General features: G+C 42.9%; 1 protein-coding gene across 6 annotated transcripts in view; it reads right to left on the bottom strand.

The window, feature by feature from the left end:
• Nucleotides 1–21,233, bottom strand: part of EBF2 (EBF transcription factor 2) — a 185,469-nt gene that overhangs the window by 50,649 nt on the left and 113,587 nt on the right. For all 6 annotated transcript variants that reach the window (XM_045997172.1, XM_045997175.1, XM_045997170.1 and 3 more), the window contains one exon: nucleotides 2,162–2,243. In XM_045997172.1, coding sequence (XP_045853128.1) covers nucleotides 2,162–2,243 — 82 coding nt within the window. The remainder of the gene's footprint in view (nucleotides 1–2,161; nucleotides 2,244–21,233) is intronic.

Here is a 21,233-nt window from a genome sequence, read left to right as displayed (position 1 = left end):
ACACAGAAAGTGGATTCATGGTTGTCAGTGGGTGGGGAGAAAGGGGAATTGGGAGGGATGGGGTTTCATCTGGGGATGTTGAAAATGTTCTGGAATTGTAGAGTGGTGACGGTTGTACAACATTGTGAATATACTAAAGGCCACTGAATTGCACAATTTAAAATGGGTAAAATGATGAATATGCTATATGAATTTTATCTCATTAAAAGACTACCCCCAAAATTGCCAATTAATTTTAGCTCTAGCCCCAAAATAAGACAATTAGGGTCTACAAACTTAAAAAACAATTCTTCCCCTTTCTTTGTAGAAGTCAAATATTTTCACATACGATAAGAATCTCCCATCATTTTGAGATCAGTAGTATTTGTTCTAACACTGCTAAAAGCTCAGGCACACTGAGTAACTGAAGTAAGTAACTGAAACTGTTACTTAGTAAATAATGGAAGAAGTATAGGAAATATGAGCATGTATGTGCTTAGTTTGTACATTTCCAAAATTTGAGAAAAATAAATGACAAGACATTCTGTTAAAAGCCTCTTGAAATTGATGGGAGCATTCTCAAATTTATAAGTCTTTGGAAGTGATGGTAGAGAATAAGGAGATAGGAATCCAACCTGCCATCCCCTCTTCCAACTTCTGTTTCTTCAGGAAGTGAAAGCCAAGCTTTGGTGCTCTGGAATCCTTTTGAATCTTGTACTTTTTTTGGACTGATATTATTTACGTTTGCATTTGGAACACAAAACACCATCAACCTCCTGCCCACACAATGCTCCCGTGTGGTCCCCAAGAAATCTCATTTTATTTCTGCCTGTCCTTACACCGTGCAAAAGGGGGAAATTTGTATGATGGAGAGGAGGGGTTTGACTTTTTTAAGAGAGGCTGGTAATCATGTTAAATAAGTAACCAAAAATGTCCCAGTGTCAGCAAGGCTGTTTGATGACCATGACATGGTGGGGGAGGGAAAAAAATGACATGACTTTTTTTTTTTTTTTAATAAGTCGTTTTCTCACCTCGTGTATGCCCATCTCCCCTGTGAACTCCTGAAGGACTCTGTTCCTAAGCCCCAGAAGCTCTCCTGGTGGCAGGCAGGAGCAACCCCATGACTTGAGCAATCCCGTGCCAAATGAGTGTGTGTGTGACCCCTGGCTCAGAAATTATGAAGAATTTCAAAAAGCCAACAACAAGGCATCCACTTAGCAGCTGCCGGCGGTGCAAACTCGTGGTCTGGTGGAAGGGGTTTGACCGGATAGACCCTCCTGGTTCCTGGTTCCACTGCACCCTTCCTGTGATTCGAGGCGAGTTACCAAATCCTCAGAACCTCACTGTTCTCACCGAAAATGTGAGTCTAATATCCCCATCCCTCCTGTGGCTGCCAGACTTTTTTTTCTTTAAAGTCTCAAGCTTGGATGCTATTGTTTAATGTGTTTTCCATGTTTCTACGGGGAAGGGCACTCTCTATATTTCGATGGGGTGTACGAATGGCAGGAAAGCCTTTTGGAGGATTAAATAAGGGTCCTTCAAAGATTAAGGAAGGGGGCCAAGGGGGACTGCACTTCCTCTCATCTCCAACCTGACACACTTTGCCTCTCTCTGTGTTTTTATTAGCGCGTATCCTCAGTACATCAGTGGCAAGGGTGATGAAACCAGTGGCAGATTTAACTGCCAGGCAGCTGGGTCACTGTCCCGTGGGTCTTGTTGTCATGCTGCGATCTTAAAGTGACCACGGCTGTTCGGGCTGCTGCTTTCCCGAAGACTCCGAGAGAGACCACTGAATAGTTAATAGGTGGGAGAGGAAGGGAAGAGGCTGTTGCTTGCAGAGAGCACAGAGAAGCTGCTTTGAAAAATCCCAAAGTGGCTGAATATCAAGAACACGAGTCCTGCTGTGGGCAGCTGTGTGTGCTAAGGGCAGCCTGAGGGCTGAAAATCAAATCTCCAGCCCGGGTTGGTGCCCTTCCCTTGGGGCCTGGGCAACAGAGGCGAAAGGCCTAAACACTACAAAATGAAGAAACCCTCAACGCAATCAGAGTTATCTGTATTGTTAGCAGCCTCCATGAATAATGTTTTCTAAGGGGGAAAAAAAAAAGAAAGAAAGGAAAGAAAGTGCTAAGGAGAGAGAAAACAGGACGACTTCTTTAACAGGGAGGAACGGCAGGCCCCTTACCTGAAACCTTCTCATGTCCCTCGGGTTTCCTGCTGTTTTCAAACAATTCTGATTGCACTTGAGGAAAAATTTTAGAAAGAATCTGTGAAGAGAAAGGGATGTGTTACATGGTGGAGTAAACATTTTTTAAGAGAAAATAGATCTGCATTATATTAGATTTGATTTGAAAGGGATTGTATTTCATGTCTGGGGAGTTTCAGCTGGCCCTGCCTGGGAAGGAACACCGCTGACCTTCTGCAATTTGCAAATTTGGATGTTTGCGATCACACGCCGGCTCCAGCACCGCTGAGGACTGCGAAGCGGTTCACAAGCTGGGCTCTGGTTTATATACCTACCCCCGAGTTGCAAGGGCACTCCGTCTCCCACAAATAAGCCTTCCAAAGCAGCAGTGATTCCTGCCGTGCAAAAATGTCTTGCTCAGGGGGAAAAAAAAATGGCAAGACTTGCCCCAGAATCCCAGGGTTTCTCACCCATGTGGCTTTCCGCCAACCACACGCACCTCCATGCTCACATACCTCACACGTATACCCTCACACACAAAGGGCTCCTGGTCTTTTTAACCAATGTACACAAAATCAGAAAACAGTAACGTTGCCATCCAAAGGCAGGTCAGTCTGTGCAGGTACCCACTGGGGTTTTTAGGACTCATAACAAGTGTGAATGTCCTCTCAGACCTTCTGCAGATTACCGGGAAAAATACAAAGTCACCGAATCACAGTCTGAGGTTATCGTTCGTCGTGAGGCATATTGGTAAGCCAACCGTCTCTGAAATAAACTATTTGTGCAATTTCTAAATTGGGCATCTTTAATCAGACAACTACGTCGAACCAGAAAAATGGCAGAGGTGACCTTTTCAGCCATTTACCTATTTAATGTTTGGGATTTTTGTTTCAAAACACAATAAGTTTTTCATTTATCTCACTTGCAGAGGCCTTTTCCTTAAAAAAAAAAAAAAAAAGAAAAGAAAAGAAAAGAAAAAAATCCAGCTTTTGCAGTGTTAAAGTCCCAGGTGAGCTAGGCCTATTTCCCTTTCTGTTACTATGACAACGAAATTTTACCGCAGTCCCAAAGTCCCTCCAGAACTCTCACATCCATGCCTTGAATTAGAACTTTAAAGGAAAAGATATACATTTTTTCCCCAGGATTTACCAACAAAAATAAGTAGAAACCAACAATGCTTCCAAAAATTCTATTTTAAAGCAATGGCTGGAGAGATGCTCTCTGGGTGACCTTCTGTTTATTTTTTATTTTTTAAAGAATCACACAAAAGAACTGGACATTGCTCCAGTTAATTGTATCTAGCACCTAAAGAAAAAAAAAATCTGATGGAAAGATAAACAGTAAATGATCAAGGAGGAGAGAACGGGAACTGTGTTCTACAAAATGGTTTCTGTATTTGAGGATGTTTTACTCTAGATTTGCTAAAAATATATAGCCAACTGCTCCCGACCCCTAGCTACAAATAAAGGTGGGGTGGGAATTTGGAAACAACAGCTAAAATTTTGTTCATTAGATTATAACATCTGCTTTTCACTTCTCTCTTTTCATCTTGGCTAGGCCGGGAGGTTAGGCATGACTTTCTGCGCCATGAAGGTATCCGGGTCTTCACCCGAGCTACCTCTGGAGTGACAGGGCAGAGGAATGCTCCACACTGCTTTATTATTTGTTTGTTTGTTTGTTTCCTTTTGCTCCGCACTGCTTTATGCAGCGTTCAAATTCACAACCTGCTTTCGCTTCCTAAAGTGCTGTGAAACGTCTTCCAGTAGCACTCAGAGGTTGATCACAATGCAAACATTTTATTTTTCTAAAGGGAAATGTCCTTGCACTTGTGCATTTACAGAAGAGGCAGCTAGTCACTCACAACCCACGGAGATGCTCTTACAATATGCTTAAAACTTGCTTTATTCTCACTCGGGTCTCCTTCCGAACAACAGCCCCCACTTCCCACACCACATCCATCCCCCAACACCCCCAAGCATGATTTACACCTCTTCCCCTCCTAAGCCAAATTGAGTGCTTTTTCTTACTGAGCCCTTGATTTGGGGAAAGTTTTGCTTCGACTGAGCTCCTTATAATGCACTGCCTGTGTTTGATACATTCCCTTACCTACCCGACCCGTTCTCTAAAACATATCTGGCAAAAACATTAATGTTCGTGAAGACATTATTAGACGCATGGTGTGGAAGGTGGAAAAGTGCAGAAGAAATACATGTTTACATGAAATCAAATTGATTTAGGGAAAGAAGGGGCCTGCTGAAAGGCTCGATTCAGTTTCAATTAGGACCCTTATCAGTTCTTCGGGTGGAAAATTTTGACTCTTTTGCTGGCCTGGAGTCTAAGTCTGTAACCCGCCCAGCCCCTGCACACTAAGGATATAACCTTCTGTTCATAAAGGGGAAGAGAACGACGGAGGAAGGAGGGATATGTGGGGAGAGAGAGAGGGAGAGAAAATTCTCTTACACTGTATACTGCTTCCTAAAAGAAGACGTAGCTGCTTCTACATGGCTAGTCCAGAAATTATGGCCTGGATATTTTATATGTGAGCCTAAAAATTAATTTAAAGGAGTCCTCGGGGTTTACTGCTCTCTCCAATTTTTTCTCTTCTTTTTACTGCTAGCTTCCACCTCCCTCCCTTCCACCCCCCTCTCTGCCCACCATGCTCAGGGGCTCGATACAGAACCCTTTACTAACTATACCATCCATTAACCACAGGGTGACTTGCAGGGAACAAATCCCCTGGGCCTGGATCCCTCCGAAGCCAGAGCTGCCTGGGAAATGTCAGCGCTCTGCGCTCAGAAACGGGAAACCCAAATGAACTGCAAGATTCAGACCAAATGTGCAGATTCTCATCAGGCTGGAAGTTGTTATTTCCACTTTCTCCAAACAATGTTGACTACATAAATATCATAACCACTTAGCACAGTACACTTTGCAAAGCTTCTGATCTCATTCCTTAGGAGTGGACACACCAACAACGACAGGTTTATCTTTGGTCTCTAGATACACAGGAGTAGAGAGGTGGGATCAAAATGTGAACTCAAGCAGCACACTGCAACCTGGTTCCTAGGTCAACTGGGATGATGTAATGAACCAAAGGGCACTTCTTCACTCCACAGATATGTATGACACGCTGCACGGTAGTCTAGTCTTGACCTGAGCCAACTGTGTAACCAAATTAGCTCACTTCTTTGGGCCTCAGTTTGTTCAGCTGGGTCTAACTGGCTTATCGCTAGGGTTCTTCTAACATTAATATTCTGTGATGGCAAAGAAAAGTATATAGAGTTGAGAGCCTCCAGAAATAGCTACCGTGAGGGAAGAAATCACTGAAGACAAAAGGACCATGATTTGCTGCAGTCCAAGGGGGTGTGTGTGCAGGGTTTTCTGAAAGGTAGGTCAAACCCACTGAGCTGAAGTGGTGGGGGAAAAAGTAAGCAGGGACAGCTGATCGGTGGGCAGTGGGGCATCTTGAATGAGGCCTTGGTCAGAGCAGGCAGTGCCCTGGGGCTTGACAGGCAAACTGTTGAGTGACCATCGTCTTGGGCTCCCTTCTACATGCTTCTGAGGCAGGAGACGGTGGCTCAGGAACATCACTGATCAGAGCCATCTGTGTCCCTGCTCACCACCCTGTGTTGGTCCAGCAGCTGAAGGGTACAAGGATCACAGAGGTGAGGGAAAGAAAGTTTGTCGATCATCTACTCTGTGCCATACCCTGAGGCTAGGTGGAAGTACCTCATATACAATGCGCCATTTTTTTCTTCCAACAACTTTACGACTGATGAATCATTTCACAGCTAGGATAAATGAAGTCACCACAAATTTAAGAAATTTGCCCAAGATCACACAGCTTGTCAGTAGCAGAAACACGGATTTGAACCTGGGTCTTTCTCACAGCAAGCTCCATCTGGCGGTCTGTTTCCTGAAGCAGTTAGATTGTGGTGACAGTTGCACAACTGTGAACACATCGAAAGCCACTGAACTGTACACTTTAAATAAGTGAGCTTTATAGTCTATGAATTATATCTCAGTGTAGCTGGTCTTAGAAATTCAGAACACGGCCTGAAAGAAAGAAGAAAGGAAAAAGGAAGGAAGGAAGAAAAGAAGGAAGGAAGGAAAATAACGAAAAGGAGAGGGATGGAGGGTGAGAAGGAGGGAGGAAGGGAGAGGAGGAAAGAAAAAGAACAACATGAAGGATTCTGGTTTCTTGCAGAGTGAGAAGACTATAGCATCCCGAGAAGAAAACGCTAGGTCAAATATAGTTGCATGGAAGTAAATGCCTACTAATGAAAATCCTTGCTGCATTAATTGATTTAACCGTTTGAGCAATTATGAAGTATAGGATGTTCCACAAAGGTTCAGACACAATGGCAAATAAGATGGACCCAATCTTTGCTGTCATGGAGCACACTACCAAGCTATTCAAAATATGCTTCTTCAGATTCTGAGAGGAATCTGGAGACCCCTGAATATGGGTCTAAGATTTCAGGGGACTGCCCAGCCACCCAGAAATCTCTTTCTCTCACAATCTCTGGAATATTGGAACACATAGCACTGTTCGAGAGCAGAATGAAAGTTCCTAGATGGGTCTAGACGTGTCCTGGGCCCTTCCCAAACAGAAACTGAGATTCAAGCTAGTTGCACAAATAGGGTGCAAAGTCAAGGTCCAGAGGTGGGGGAAGAGAAGGAGGTAACTATGTCTAAATCAAAGGAAGGGCAAATACCTAGTATTCATGCCAGATTCCAGAATTATAACCAATGATCTGATGGATACAAATCCTAGCCTGATTTTGCCCAGATTTGTGATAGAGGTCATTCAATTCATCTCCCATTTGAAAGCCAAGATATAGAGCCTTCTAAAAAATTGCAATACAAAAAACGTAAGGAAAGCACTGTGGGAAGGCATGAAAGATTCTTTCGAGAGAAAGATTAGACAGGGATGTGTATCAAAAGAATGTGAACTTAGCACTAGTAACAGCTACGATTAAGCAGAACCTTACTCTATGCAAAATAATATGTAGAATACCTTTCACTTTGAAACTTATTCCCTTAAAGAAATCTAATTCTGCCTACCCTAGGGATAACTCTTACAATGCCATGGTCACATGTTACACACCATGAGGACAAGAGCACCCCCATACTCTCCAAAAGCCAAGATCGGGGAGTGCTATATCTGGTTTTCTCTCTCTCTCTGCTGTGATGGCCACACAGGCAGGCTGGCTCACTGAAGCCCGACCTGCACATAGACTTGAATCAGCCTCACAAACTGTGTAGGTGTTTAAAAGCCTAAGGCCATTGATTTTTGAGGAAGACACATTTTATCTGGATTAACTGCTAACCTTCCTTTTCTAGAGTCCAATAAATTAAAATTCAATTGGCTTCCACTGTTTGTGTGTACTTCTGAAAAAAAGGTAACTTCTTTCCTTTAAAGCACTCATACCTTTCTAAGAACTGTCAAATCATCATTTCTAAAAACTACCTGGGATAGCCTGGATGATAAAATCATATTTGAAAGAAATGGGCAGCTGCCTCTCCTCTCCCAGGGCCCTGTCAAGCTTACATGCTTAGGGGGACTAGGCAGAGTCAGGGGTCTCGTGCAGGATGGATACACCCCTGGGGCCATTTTCTCACTCGGGATAGCCAACATGGCAGCTCATTCTGCTTTATAAGGTAGGAAAACCCCTAAGTGTTGGGTTTCCACTAGAGACCACTAAAAAACATGATGATAATGTTCCAGCTTTAATCGAGGTCTTAACTGTGATATCCTCTTTGAACCTTCCTACCACAGAAAGAATACATTTTCCTCTCCCAAAAGCCTCCAGCAGAATCCAAATCCAGGCAGTCAAAGTAAGGTGAAGGGCAGCAGTAGGCCCCATGCTTGGCTTGAAAATGACATGCCCCATTGATTGTTTAGGTGTCAGCCCAATTGAGAAAGGGCCCTGAAGCTTTAGGGCTTTGTGAAGACTCTCATTGAAGTCCACAAAAATTAAGACACTCTGGGAGGTCAAATTTCCCATTGGTTCTTGCTACACCTTAAAAACTTGACAGTGGGGCATCTGGGAGTGCTTCGTACCTGGAATCTGCTCGGTAAGACGATGGCAGAGGCACAAAGTTCAAGAAGATCCGTGGAAAGGGGAGAAATTTTAAAATTTTGACGGACTGCCTTCCTTAGGCTTCAATCAAATACTCATTTTTATAAGCTGATTTTCTATCTATTCCATTTATTTAAACAATCCCTTAAAATGTAAATATAAATACAGGAACAGAGTAGGCACAGAAACTTTAATCTCTACAGACATTCCTATGGAAGAGTTTCATGACCATTCATTCACTCGGGCTATGTCAGTGAAAGGCCATCTCAGATTCAAAAAATGTAAGGCTACAAAAAACTCTGAAGCACTAAATTTCCTTTCTTACAGCTACACTCGATGTCTCTAACTCCCAAAGGCTAAAAGACTAATCATGATGATGATTATAATAACAACAAAGAAATGCCCCACCTTCATCGACCCCATATTATGGGCCATGTGTGATTTTGTTTAATCCACCCACCTCTGACAGTAGGAGAATCAATGTCTCCATTTTACGGAGGAAATAAGCAAGGCTCAGCCAGGTTAGCTTCCTTGTCCAAGGTCAAAGAGCTAATAAGTAGAAGAGCTAGGAGGGGAACTCTGCTTTGTCCGACTCTGAGAAGAACATTGCTCTAGTGGGAGTCTGGCCACTCTCCCTCTGGAGGAAAAGGTAGGACACACTGCCAAGCAGCTCTTTGTTTTGGGAACTACAGCCTCATTGATCCACATGGGGGATCATGTCACGTCCATCATCTTACTCTCTGGAAATGAGAGTGAAATCATTCTTCATGTCACAAAACAAAACAAGCAAACAACAAAAATGTCTATTGTTCCTATCAGGACCCACGTTCTCTGAAAATTCGGTGGCTATTTTGGAGTGTGCGGAAGAAAACAAACAAGTCTATCAGACATCGGGAAATGGGACATCTCAAGTACCTACTTGGTCCAAAGACAACCCTCTACAAAAAGCTCTCTACAAAAAGAAGGTTAGCAATTGCCCTGAATGGATGAGGAAGACTCAAGGCCATTTATCCATCAAGACTATGGAGAAAAAAAGACTGGAAGTCAAATGTATAACCTAAGAAGTTGAATTAAGTCTTGGAAAACATTTTTTTAGAGTCAAGTCACCAAGCTAAATTTTGAAAGCATTACCCAAGGGACAGTGGAGACTCTCCTCCTTTGGACATTTTAAAATAGACCAGCAAGTTAATTTCTCCAGAAGCAGACAATTTCAGTCTTTTACGTGGCAGCTCTTTGGGTCCTCCCTACCAAGTTATTTCCACATGATGCCAAAGCTTCCGTATTATTATATTATTATTATTGTTATTATTTGCTTGCTTAGTATATAGTGTGAAAATTAGGGCCTTCAGTTTCTTCCTCCTATAACATGAGCCTCTAGGTGAGTAGTGAGGACTAGTTACCCAGGCAAAGTTAGCTCCCTCACATTTCGCTGAGCATGTTTCTGCACTCTCCCTTGAACTGCCTCTTCTTCCCCACCACCTTTTAAAATAGCCCATTTTCCAAACGAAATTATACCAGAGGGGGTATAATTCAGATCTGGTTCTCTCTGCATTGCTTATCTGTCCCATATTAAAGTTCTTCCCTTGACTTTTAGGGAGAGCTCTTTTCCAAAGAAAAAAAAGAGTATGCCATTAACTCTATTACAACAGATTGCTAGAAAAGAGGAACAGCGGAAGATACTGGGTCGAGATCCTCACCACTGTTTTCAGTAAGCTCCGGGCAAGCAAAATCATTTGGTTCCTACCTGGCAGCAGACCCCATCAAATCATATTCTCTTCGGCGTTCACTCCAATGACAAGCTCCTGGAAGTGGCATTTCAGTGTGGCAACAGATCCTTCATTACCAACCACGCTGCCTCAGGAGTGAGTCTGCTGTATTCGTTCAGGCGCCGGGAGGGAGCCACTTCCCCCACCGTGTAATTCTGACTCTGTACTGAGAGAGTTTGTTTTGTGTTCTGTTCTGAAGTGAATGCCTCCCGTAGCTCAAATGGCAAACAATCGCCAAGGTATATAACCAAGGGGCCACTTTGATTCTCCACTCACTACTGACCAGTAACCCACTCTAGTTTCCGAGGACCTGGGGCTGGATGTAGGGACTTTTTTTTTTTTCTTCTGTACTCAGACATCTTCACTCTCCTGAATTCCATTACATGGCAACACGAGGCTTGTAGGGAAAAAAAATCTCCAAGGAAAAGTCCTTGTTTTTGCACTCGGATGAAAATCTGACACCATTAATGAAAATAATAATTGAACTCTTTGGGCTTGAATTGGAATGAAACACAACACGAAGAGCATGTTTGTAATTCCAATTGTTCTCGTAAAATGTCTTTGGAGGGCTCTTTGCAATGTGCCTGGTTCTGTCTCTTCCTTTTTTTGTTTGTTTGTTTGTTTGCTTGTTTGTTCTGTTTTGTTTTTAACCCAAATCCTCTCTTTGGCCCTGTTGCTTCCTAGCCCTTCTGATCAAGAAAAGGAAAAAAGACAGAGGGAAACTGCGCATGTTAACTGACTGACTTCGGGAAGCATCTTTCCGTGAGCCTTCAGAATTGGGATACAAATCTATTTCCCTTTCTAATGCCACGACTACTCGGGTGAAGGAGAGAAATGAAGTTATTAGCCAGCCATCAGCTTAATGGGTCCTTACCATCCTATTTCCTTAGCGCCCCTTCTCCCCTTGTGAAGCCCTCCCCTCCCCCTCCCGGCGCTCTGCCCTCCCTGTGAAGCTCATCTATGCTAGGCTGAGCAGTGAACACCAATTACACCAAGAGCCCTTTGCTGCTGCCTGGTCTGCTGGTTTTACTGTTTTGCCAGATGGTTGAGGCCAATGTGTAAAACTCTCTACCCTACCATTAATTCATAACTTGGTAATAACTTTCCCACGGCTCCAGGAAATTGAAATGAAGTGCAAATGTGAATATTTGGAAAGGGAATCAAGGTTGGACAACTCTTTTATACCTGCCAGAGTAGATAACAGTCGGGCAAATAGATGTCCCTTTTTACACGGGCTGGAATGTGACTTTCTCGAAACCAAAGCGGACTGTCTCAATATCCGCTCCTAGACAAAGTGGCAAACAAAGTTCAGGGTTTGGGTCCTTCCTATCGTCACTTTCTCTCTGCAGCTTTTAGCTTTAGACTTACTGCACCTACGGGTCCACTCACTAATGACCTTGAGTTTGAGCATCCGTGTAATACTATATTCTTATGACAGAGTCGTAGATTAGCAGATATGAGTGCATTCTCTTGCTAAGACAGGACACCATCCAATGTTTGTTAGCATCATTAAACTAAAACTGACTTTTCACCTGCTCCCATACCATATGCAGCTGCAAATTTTTAAATTAAACTATGAAGCCATGCATAAATTTACATATATTACAGACTAGCCTCTCCATTTAACATGCAAATGTACTCCAATGTTTCAGAACACCTTCTGTCGCTAATTAATTTGCTGAATTATAATTAGACTAATCCTGCATAATTAATAAGCACAGATTTTTTTTTAATTTGTAAGCAGCTTGAGGAGATCATTCACTTCCTTCTATAAACTGCTAAGTAAGTGTTAAAAAAAAATCTGGAAAGAACATGTGTGAAAAGGTATGTTTGATGTCGCATACAAACTCAAACTAGCGTGGAAGATACAGAAGTCAGTATTGATAAAGGTACATATTTGAAGCCAACATTCAAACAATCAAAAAAATCGCATTCAGAGGATGGGGACTAATTCTCCCTTTGTCTCCTTGTATATAATGTTTTATTCTTTGCCTTCTATCCGTCGGATCTTCCAAGATCACAGAGGCGGGAGAGGATTAAAGTAACCGTATGTTGTATTAGGAGAGATAATGATATTAACACTCCACTGTATATCAAAACACTCTGTGCATGCTGGGTGCTTATAAGCCCCTTTGATGGTATTTGGAATCATTTTCATTTTGGCTGCCAAAAACACCCGAGATCCATCTAGTGGAAACAATTAAGTTCCATTAGTACTGTATCCATTCGGTAATGATTACAATGAAGGGTCCCTCTTTAATGCTGAAGAGTATAGTCTCAAAGAAACGTATGCATCTGTGCTCTTGAAAATGGGAAACTGTAATGGTTTTGCAACCAAGCACGAAGCTCAATTTTGACCCCCCAAAATAAACCTGGATAAGGAGAGCCAACGTATGGGTAGATACCTGGCTCGAAAATTTGAGGCACGGCAGGAATCTGGAAGGCCAAGGCAAGCCTAACAAATAGTGACACGAATTGAGAATGAACCTTGAGAAACAAAGTGGGAAATGCATGTTCTGGCAGAGGGAAGTGATCAAACTTTCAAAGAGACGAGGAAAGAGAGACCTCCGTGGCCCTCCCATTCAGCTAAATCACTAACATTAGCAGCCAAAAGATTGGTAGACCAAAAGAACAAGCCACTTAAAATGTGCCTGGCCGTCTATCCCCGGAGTTTAGGTTTTTACAAGGACTCTACAAACAACAGCAACTTCTTCTGAAGAATGGGAAATGATTTCTCCAGGTTCGTTACCATATACTTCCCCATTACTAGTCAGCCAACTTTTTTTTTTTTTTTTGGACAAAGTGAAGACATAAGCTAGCTTAGGAGTTGAGTTGAAAATTTAGGAGTAGGCTCAGAGGCCCGTGGCCACCACCAGGAGCAGATGCCAGGGGGTCAAACCAAGGGGCAGCTTCTGTTTCTGCCCCAAGAGGCATGTATCTTAGACTCCAGCTATGTCATGGGGTTATTACAGTGACTAACCAGACCGAGGAAAATATTTTGAAAGCACCTGGAAAAAGCGCAACAATTTTTCTGAGCTAAGCAATGTTATTACTTGGATAGTTTGGAAACGTAAGACATTTGGACAGTTTTTCTGAGCCAGACCATAGCGTTTGCCTTTGGTTTCCACCTGAAGAGATTAACCAGTTTAAGGGTATTTTTAAAAAGCCTAAAAGAAAGGGAGATTTCTGTGTCTTTCAGAGTTACTCAGAAGGAAGATGATAATAATAACAGCTGGAATAATACCAACAAGAGGCTAAAACTATTTTCTTTCGAAAAAATATGTGAATGGCCATGGAAATCCTTAATAGTGTCTTTACCTTTCAAGAAAAATCATTTTAATGTACTGTGTTGGGCCTAGCATGCTACATCCTATCTGTAGCAGAGCTTAGAGCTAGAAGGAGCCAGAAGGTCACCCAGCCAAGCCCCACGCATGAAGAGGCAAGTGATTTGGTTTCGGTTTGGGGTTTTTTGGATAGTTTCTTCAGCTTTACCCAGCCAATTTCAAAATATGTACCCGTGGGAGAGAGCCGAGAGGGAGCCGTTGTGACCTATGTGGAGTTAGGCTTTGAGACATTCCTGACAAATTATTGGGGAGAAAGAGAAACGACTTTGCGGCATTTAAACACTAAGGTGTAGAGCAATTAGTTAACAAATCCACATCGCCTTTGGCTAATGGGTTTTTCCCTGCATATATACATTCCAGGAAATTTCTCTAATTTCACTTTTTAGGAGAAAGATTTTCCCCCACGAACATCACGTCTAGTTTATCCTCATGATTCATTCTGTCTCCTTCCCTCTCTCTCCCCATTCCCAAATTCAAGATGGTATGTTGTGCCCCTTAAGGGCTACATAGAAGTTGTCGGGGTGGGGGGCAGGGGGTGAGTTGGGAAGAAGGGGTGACTAAAGAAAAGCATGATAATGACATCAAAAATCTACTTCATCTGAAAAGTATGACGACGGCTTGCCTCCACTCTGGCCATGAAGACTCATATTCACAGTTAATGTAACCTTCATGCCAAAAAAGGAAAAAAGAAAGAAAGTGTAACCTGACAGGTAGCAGGTGGTACATATGGAATTATCATTGGCTATTAACACCAGGTCGGGTATCATATTAGCCACTTTCAGACTGCATTTGCCAAACCCACATAAAAATATAAAACCAGGTATTTCAATATTCTGTCACTCCCTTAGCAAAACAGATTTTCTTATATTACTCATAGTAGAGTCAGCCGGCTTTCATTAGAATTTTTTTAACTTTTTTTTTTTTCTTAAAGGAAGGAAGCACTAAACCTAAATGATATAAAAGAGAAACTGGGACAAAAATCAGGTCAAGAATTTGATACAAAAGGCATCCAGATAAAGCTAATAATATTCCAGAGTGTTGTTAGCAGGATATGATGACATTAGTCTAATCTCAACCCAACCCCTATATCTACATAAGGTTCTAGGAATCAGGCATTATTTCTGATTGCTTTTTTTTTTTTTTTCATTCAAAAACTTTGCTGATTCTAAAGTCTCTATTTACTCTACAGGTATCACCAGCTTTTCAGAAATTTCCAAATCTCAGTACCAAAAATGAAATCTTGCTTTTAAATGCCAGGAAGAGATTTTTTTAATCTGTTCTACTTTTCTTTATTCTCTAAAATACCACTGCATTTTTTTTTTTACTAACTCTGGTTTTCTCACAAAGGCCACTAACTATGGGTTCTCACTTCACCCAAGAGTAGATAACTAGAATTTCCTCTTTTCTTTTGTTTTCTTTAGTGGGGGAGGGGCAGAGAAGGGGAGAGAGAGAGAAAGAGAATCTTTAAGGGGCTCTGTGATGTGGGGCTCCAACTCAGGACCATGAGAATCATGACCTGAGTCAAAATCAAGAGTTGGATGGTTAACTAAGTGACCCAGGCACCAGTAGAATCTCTTCTCATTTTCTCTTTAAAAAACAGAGGCTCTGGTGAAAAAATCTCCTGATGGAAGCAGATTCAAGCACTCTTCAGAGAGAACAGAAGCAGTCCCTGGAACTTCTCCTGGGCCAACCCACATTCCTAATCTTTCTCTTCCACAACATATCATATTGTTGCTCAATATGCTGGACTCCCAGAACAAGGTGATGTGGAGCCATTCTATTTCAGAAATGGAGGCTAGGCATAAAATCCTCCCCCCAATTTGAGTGACTGGGATTTCTTCCCCCAGGTCAAAGAAAGTCTAAAGGTCAATGGGGAAGATTCACAAGACATTTCTATGTCAGCCCCAGTTTGCTTAAAACAGACCCTAAGTCCATTTTCAGGTTTCAAAAGTCCTAGACCTAGTATAGACAAACTCTAGCTTTTCAAATAACTTCTAAACTAATGAAAATTGTTTTTCTTTTTTTTCCACCCGGTTTTATGATATGCAGTGTTTTACAGGTCCAGACCCTTTCTAAAGATGAGAATTGCTTTTAGGTACTTACTCCTTCCCGTCATTAAATAAAATCTGTTCTTACAGACAAGTATAGCAGAATATGTGTCTATACAGTACGTTTGCTTGGGACTATATAATCACGATGCCTCGAATAAGGAAAACCTTTCTTGAGAAAAAGATCGTGAGGGTGTTTGCTATCTCCGGCCTCCCAAACATTAATAGTTCAACCACTCATTTCCTTTACCAGAACAGATATCACTGTTGCATCAAAACACACACAACACACACACGTGCACGTGTGAAATAGGATAACACAAAAGTTATATAAGAGTTGCTTCTAGTCCCCAAAACTCAATTGAGGCTTTCAATGCCATTGACTTTCTCACCCTCCAAAAGGCCTTTGAAGTAAGTGCTGGTAAGCCAAATGGACCATCGCAAGTTCTTTTTGGAATATGGTAGAGAATTCAACGAATGGCTCAAATTTTAACATCCCGAGGGGAAGAAAGGCTTGGATAACTAACAATCTCTATATTCAATAATCTGCAAAATCCAGAAACATGGTTTTACCCCTATGAGTCTTCCCTGCCCCAAAGCTTAGAGTTGAATCTGTAGCTTTTCCTCATGCAGTGGATAATGGAATATAGCCATTAAAGAAAAAAATTACTTCCCTTGGGGAGTCAGCAGCTGACCCGGAAGTAAAACATCACAGCCCATCACTCCGAGGCCACAGAGCATGTTCTGCTTTCTCAGAGAGCTGCCAGGACTCCAGTGAGCCGTAGGACTGGGTCCAGGAGCATGGGAAAGCAACGGCCACAGCTCCCTAGGGAAGAAGCACGGAAGGTCGCGCAGCCATGCTGAGAGAAAGACCTCTCTGTCCAGTCCAGCATTTTCTGCTGACTCGGTTGCCAGGGATCCAATGCCAGCCTCTCCCTGGCAAAGCCATCAGCAGGATTGCCACCCCCAGAAATGGCCCAGAAATGCCTCTGGCCCAACACCGTCCCAAGGAAGTCATCTTGGCTCATGCACGAGTCAGAGTTTATTGGCTGCCCATTAGTCCTGAGCTGAAGCTATAATTCTACCATTCCTCCTGGTAGAATCTGCCTTGAAATATGACAGAACAGGAAAAAACCATGCCCATTTTTGTTACTGTCCCTTAGCTTGCCCATGTAATTACCGTTAAGCCACTCTGAGCTAATAGCTAGGCATTCAGTCCTTGTCTAAAGTTCTTCATTTTCTAAGAAAAAGGAGATTTCATCACTCCCAGGAACATGATGGCTTTAAGTTTTCTTTAGATACTGCAGGTCCTAAACCGATCAAAATGTGTTTCCATCTCCCTACTTTATTATCCAGGGTCTTGAGTCAGGGTTGAGGGGGGCACTTAAGATCAACTTTAAGATCTAGTCCAACTGAGAGGCCCAGATGTAGTTCACCATCCTTCACAGTTTGTCCTCAGCTTTAGGTTTATGATTCGTTAGGAATGTATTCTACCTTGAGGCTGGCCAAAGCCTTTTTTGGTGAACAAAGCTAGACAGATGGACCTTTATATTACAATTTTAAAAAGGGATAAAGCATAAAAAAATAAAAAAGTGATAAACCAGTTCCACAAAATGAGTGGACTCGTTTTGGTTTTAAACTTGACTATTTTCACCTGAGCTGAATGTTTACCCTTCTCGTGATGAGATGACTCATTGAAAAGTGAAGGTAAATGTCACCTACTTTCCACGTGATCTATAAAATTAATCTCCCATGCTTATGTTAATACCGATAATGTAGTGTAGGAGGCAGTGTGATCCAGAGGATAAGACTTAAGAGTAAGGCTAGCGTGTTCAATTACTACCTATAATACTGACAATATTTTCACCTCCCTGTTTCACTGCCTACTCTCGGCCCTCATACACATTCCCTCACATATCTTCCCTGTAAAATTGGGTATTACCTCAGGGAGATGCTGGGAGAATTACTTAGGTGCTTTGGGAGGCAACTTAAAACACCTTTTAGAACTTTCTTGTGAAATACCAGACATTGTTAATGTCCCCACCATGGCGTCAGCCTTCGGTAAATAACCATGACACATTTAGCAAATTGTCTTTCTACTCGGTGAAAAAACGATCCCACGCAGGTAACCCTCCACCCAAAGGGTTCCGTTCATTACCAGAGTATAGATGACACAGAAGAAGAGCTCCGTGGTTAATAACTAAGTCACCAAGTTAAGAAGAGATCAAGGCTTACACTTCAGGGGTTCAACCAAGAGCTGATCACAGCCAGAAGGAGTTCGTGTTCTGTATTTAGCTGTAAAATAAACTGGGAATTCTGTGTTTGGTGTCTGAAACATCTTTTGGAACACTAAATCAATTGAATATCAATAATTGCCAGATAGATGCTAGATGAAATGAACCAACACAGATAGCTTTGTTCACAGAGAAAACAGGGCCAAATGGCCTTCATTAGCAGGACTAAGCCCAAAGTTCTGGGGTTCAATAACCAGCCGTCTAGGCCTGAGTTGTGACTCTCAAAATATATAGTCTGGCATAAGACGTTGTAAATCCAGCTCTTCTGTGCCTTTAACATACATGCAGAATATCAGAACAGCAAGGTGACATTTATAGCGTCCCTATTAGCCACTACTGCGCCCACCGGTGCTCGGAAACACACCAGACGCCCAGAAAATGAGGAACTCGCTCTTCAGTGCAGGGCTGAGCTTTTCCCAGACGTGTTTCTGGGGTGCTTTATAAACACCTGCTTTGGTCTTGGGGGACAATCTTAAAGGGAGTTTCAAAAACCAGGCGTTCCTTCACAGCTCTCCAGCGGCCCCAGGATGTTGGTCCCTTTCCTAGTGCAGCGATGATGGGACTGAATGGGCTTCGTAACTGAAGGCTTGGTAGATTTCTCACCTCAGACCCTGAGAATGTTTCTCTTTTTTTGAAAATTCGAACATCTCTTTTTTCCTCATCACTTGCCAGTTTTGAGAATTATAACAAATTTCATCCCTAAACAACCCGGTGGATTTCAAGTTTTGTCTCAGGCTCTCGTAACTAGAAAAGAATGGGCTTCTCAGAAAACCAGAGGCGTACAAAACGAGTCAAGGACCGGTGTAGGCGGAAACTGGAGAATCGTCAGGGCCTGGGTTCCACCTCGGGCGTTTGGCCGTGCAGGAAAGTGTTGGCAGAGCACCAGGAATCTTGTAGAAGGGGGCTGTGGACATGATCGTTTGCCGGCCCTGATGCGCTAATCCTCAAGTCTACCCCCTCACCCCTAACCTACCATGACATCACCTTGGCCAGTCCTTGTGAATATACTTCTCCAGCTGCCCTTTGAAGAGTGAGTGAGCCTGGGAGTGTGAGTGTGTGTGTGTGTGAACTGCCAGAAACACAGAATAGCTCTTCAGGGCCTAATCACTGGGCGGCCAAGCCTCTGGACAGTCTCCTTTGGAGGTCTGTGAGCCTCAGTCAGAGCAGCTGCCTCTGAGTCATGGTGGGCTGTGGGGCCCCAAATCCCTTCATAGCTGAACTGCGGAGAGGGAAAAAGTACTCAGCTTTTCATTTCCATGACAGAAAGGAAGATTTTTTTTTTTTTTTTTTTTTTTTTTTTTTTTTTTTGCAAAACCCTTACTGCCCATACAGGGAATGCATTTTGAAGTCAAGTATGACTCTCCCTATACTTTGGTTTTGAGCATCACAGACCCTGATTATAAATGATCCTAGAACCTGCAAGTACCAGCCAACTCCTCGCAGGCTTAACTCCACTTCGCTACGCACGTTGCTCACCGTAACGTTTCTCTTACTTTCCCGATTCGCACAACTGCAAAGTATTCCTCAACCGCCCTACCTAACAGGTGCCCTAAGGAGTCTTGACTCAAGCAGGCAGTTAGCTCAGAGGGGCAAAGAGAGTCCTTCTTCTGTGAGGCAGGACCAACGGCCGCATGGCCCCAGGTACCAAGGCCACGGTGCAAAGTGGGAGGAGGACCTCTTCATTCTCTCCACATGGCTGCCTGGTTGAGAAGTCAAGGGTTTCTGTGAATTTCTGGGACTGAGTCAGAGGCAGGCTGGCTCACCCGGTAGACGCTACTGCAAAAGAAGGCATTTAGGAGACCTCATGCCTAGCCCATGAAATCTCTCTACCCACCTCACCCCCAGCCTTGTCCTTCTAGTGTTCTTCTCAAGGCTTGCTACGAACGAACAATACACTGCTGCTTGGACTGGATGGTAATCACGTCTCTTGGGAAAGAGCATGAAGAAGCAGGTAAGACTTGTGTCTCCATGAGTGGAACATCAGTGTTTATATCTCGACTTTGGCAAAGGAGACAGAGCTTTCTTTCTAGGCATTCCCCTTCTTTGATTCAGAGTTCACCATATTAAGGGTTCTCGTTTAGTCAAAGAGCATCCCACTCAGTGGTCCCACTCTCCATGACTCTCGTTGACTCCCCCGACGTGTTCCACCAACTCACAGAGGCACTAGTCTCTCCCACGTTTCCAGGCTATTTCCTACAAGATTTGAACACCATCAACCCAGGAAATCATTTATTGTTGCATGTAAGACTTGAGAAGTACATTAGAAAGTTCTATTCATAACCTTTGGAGCCATTGAGGTTCACCAAACTACCCAGAGGGTATGAGAAGAGAATGCCCACCAGATCAGAAATCCTCTGAAATCAAGAAGGAAGTGACTACAATCCTATGGGGATAGCAAGAAGATTTGGAAGTCCCCGGATGCAGGAAAAGGAAGAGAGTTTCAGGACTGGAATAGTTTTGAGGGTCAGCTCGGCTAAGCTCTAATGTCCAGTTATTTAATCAAACATTAATCTAGGTGTTGCTGTGGAGCTACTTGTAGAACGTGGTTAACATCTGAGATTGGTGGGCTTTAAGGAAAGGAGCTCACCTTCCTGATGTGGGTGGGTCTCAGCCAGTTAGTTGAAGGCCTAAAGCAAAACCCGACATTTCCTAGAGAAGAGATTCTGCTTCAAGATTAAAGCACCAACCCCAGCCCAAATTTCCAGGCTGCAAGGCTGCCCTATAGGTTTTGGGCTTGCTAACCCCCACCCCAACACTGCATGAGCCAATCGTATACATACATAATCTCCTATTGATTTCTCCCTAGAAAGAATTTCCATCATTCTAGAAACTTAAAGATGCAAAGAAACTAACAGTAGCAAAAAGTAGGCATTTTCCTGCCTGGGTGGATAACTCCTGGGTGAGCCATCCTATTTTTGGTGTGCATTAACCCTCCTGGGGAAACTTCCTTTTTGAGTGGTAGGAGAGGGGGCGGGGGAGAGGAACGGGGAGTATTGCTGTGATCCATGTTAGGCCTCACAACAGGAATTTTTACATCCCAGACTGACAAGTACTCAATTGGAACTTAAATCCTAAACAGAATGATATGTTTATAATAACATATACATATGTTATTATATAACATATAATAATATAACATGATATTGTTATTATTATGGCACAACAAAAGTGTGTCAAGTACTGTGGGCTCGTCTTCCATCTCTGAGAAATCCTCTATTTTTTCCAGAAGAGTTCCAGAACTCTGATAAGAAAAACCTGGCCTGCATCATCTCAGGAAAAGACCAGAATGTATCTATTCCATTCAATAGAAATGGAAATAGAAGGCGTCATGCCCATCATATAAAGGAAGAAGGCTTGTCCCCTTCTCTGTGCACAACTGCAGCCAAACTGCTAGAAATGGTCAGAAATGGCTTAGAATTTGGTAGGGGTGAATGTTTTTCTTTAGGATGAACTTAGGGGGAAAAAAAAAAGGCACAGTTAGCATGGATTCCTGAAATCTTTACCCTGATTTCTTGGGGTTGTTTCGCATCCAAG

The sequence above is a fragment of the Meles meles genome, chromosome 2 (assembly GCF_922984935.1).
Source record: "Meles meles chromosome 2, mMelMel3.1 paternal haplotype, whole genome shotgun sequence".
Classification (NCBI taxonomy): Eukaryota; Metazoa; Chordata; class Mammalia; order Carnivora; family Mustelidae; genus Meles; species Meles meles.
Note: the sequence above shows the minus strand (reverse complement) of the source record. Positions and strands in the feature narration are given on the sequence as shown.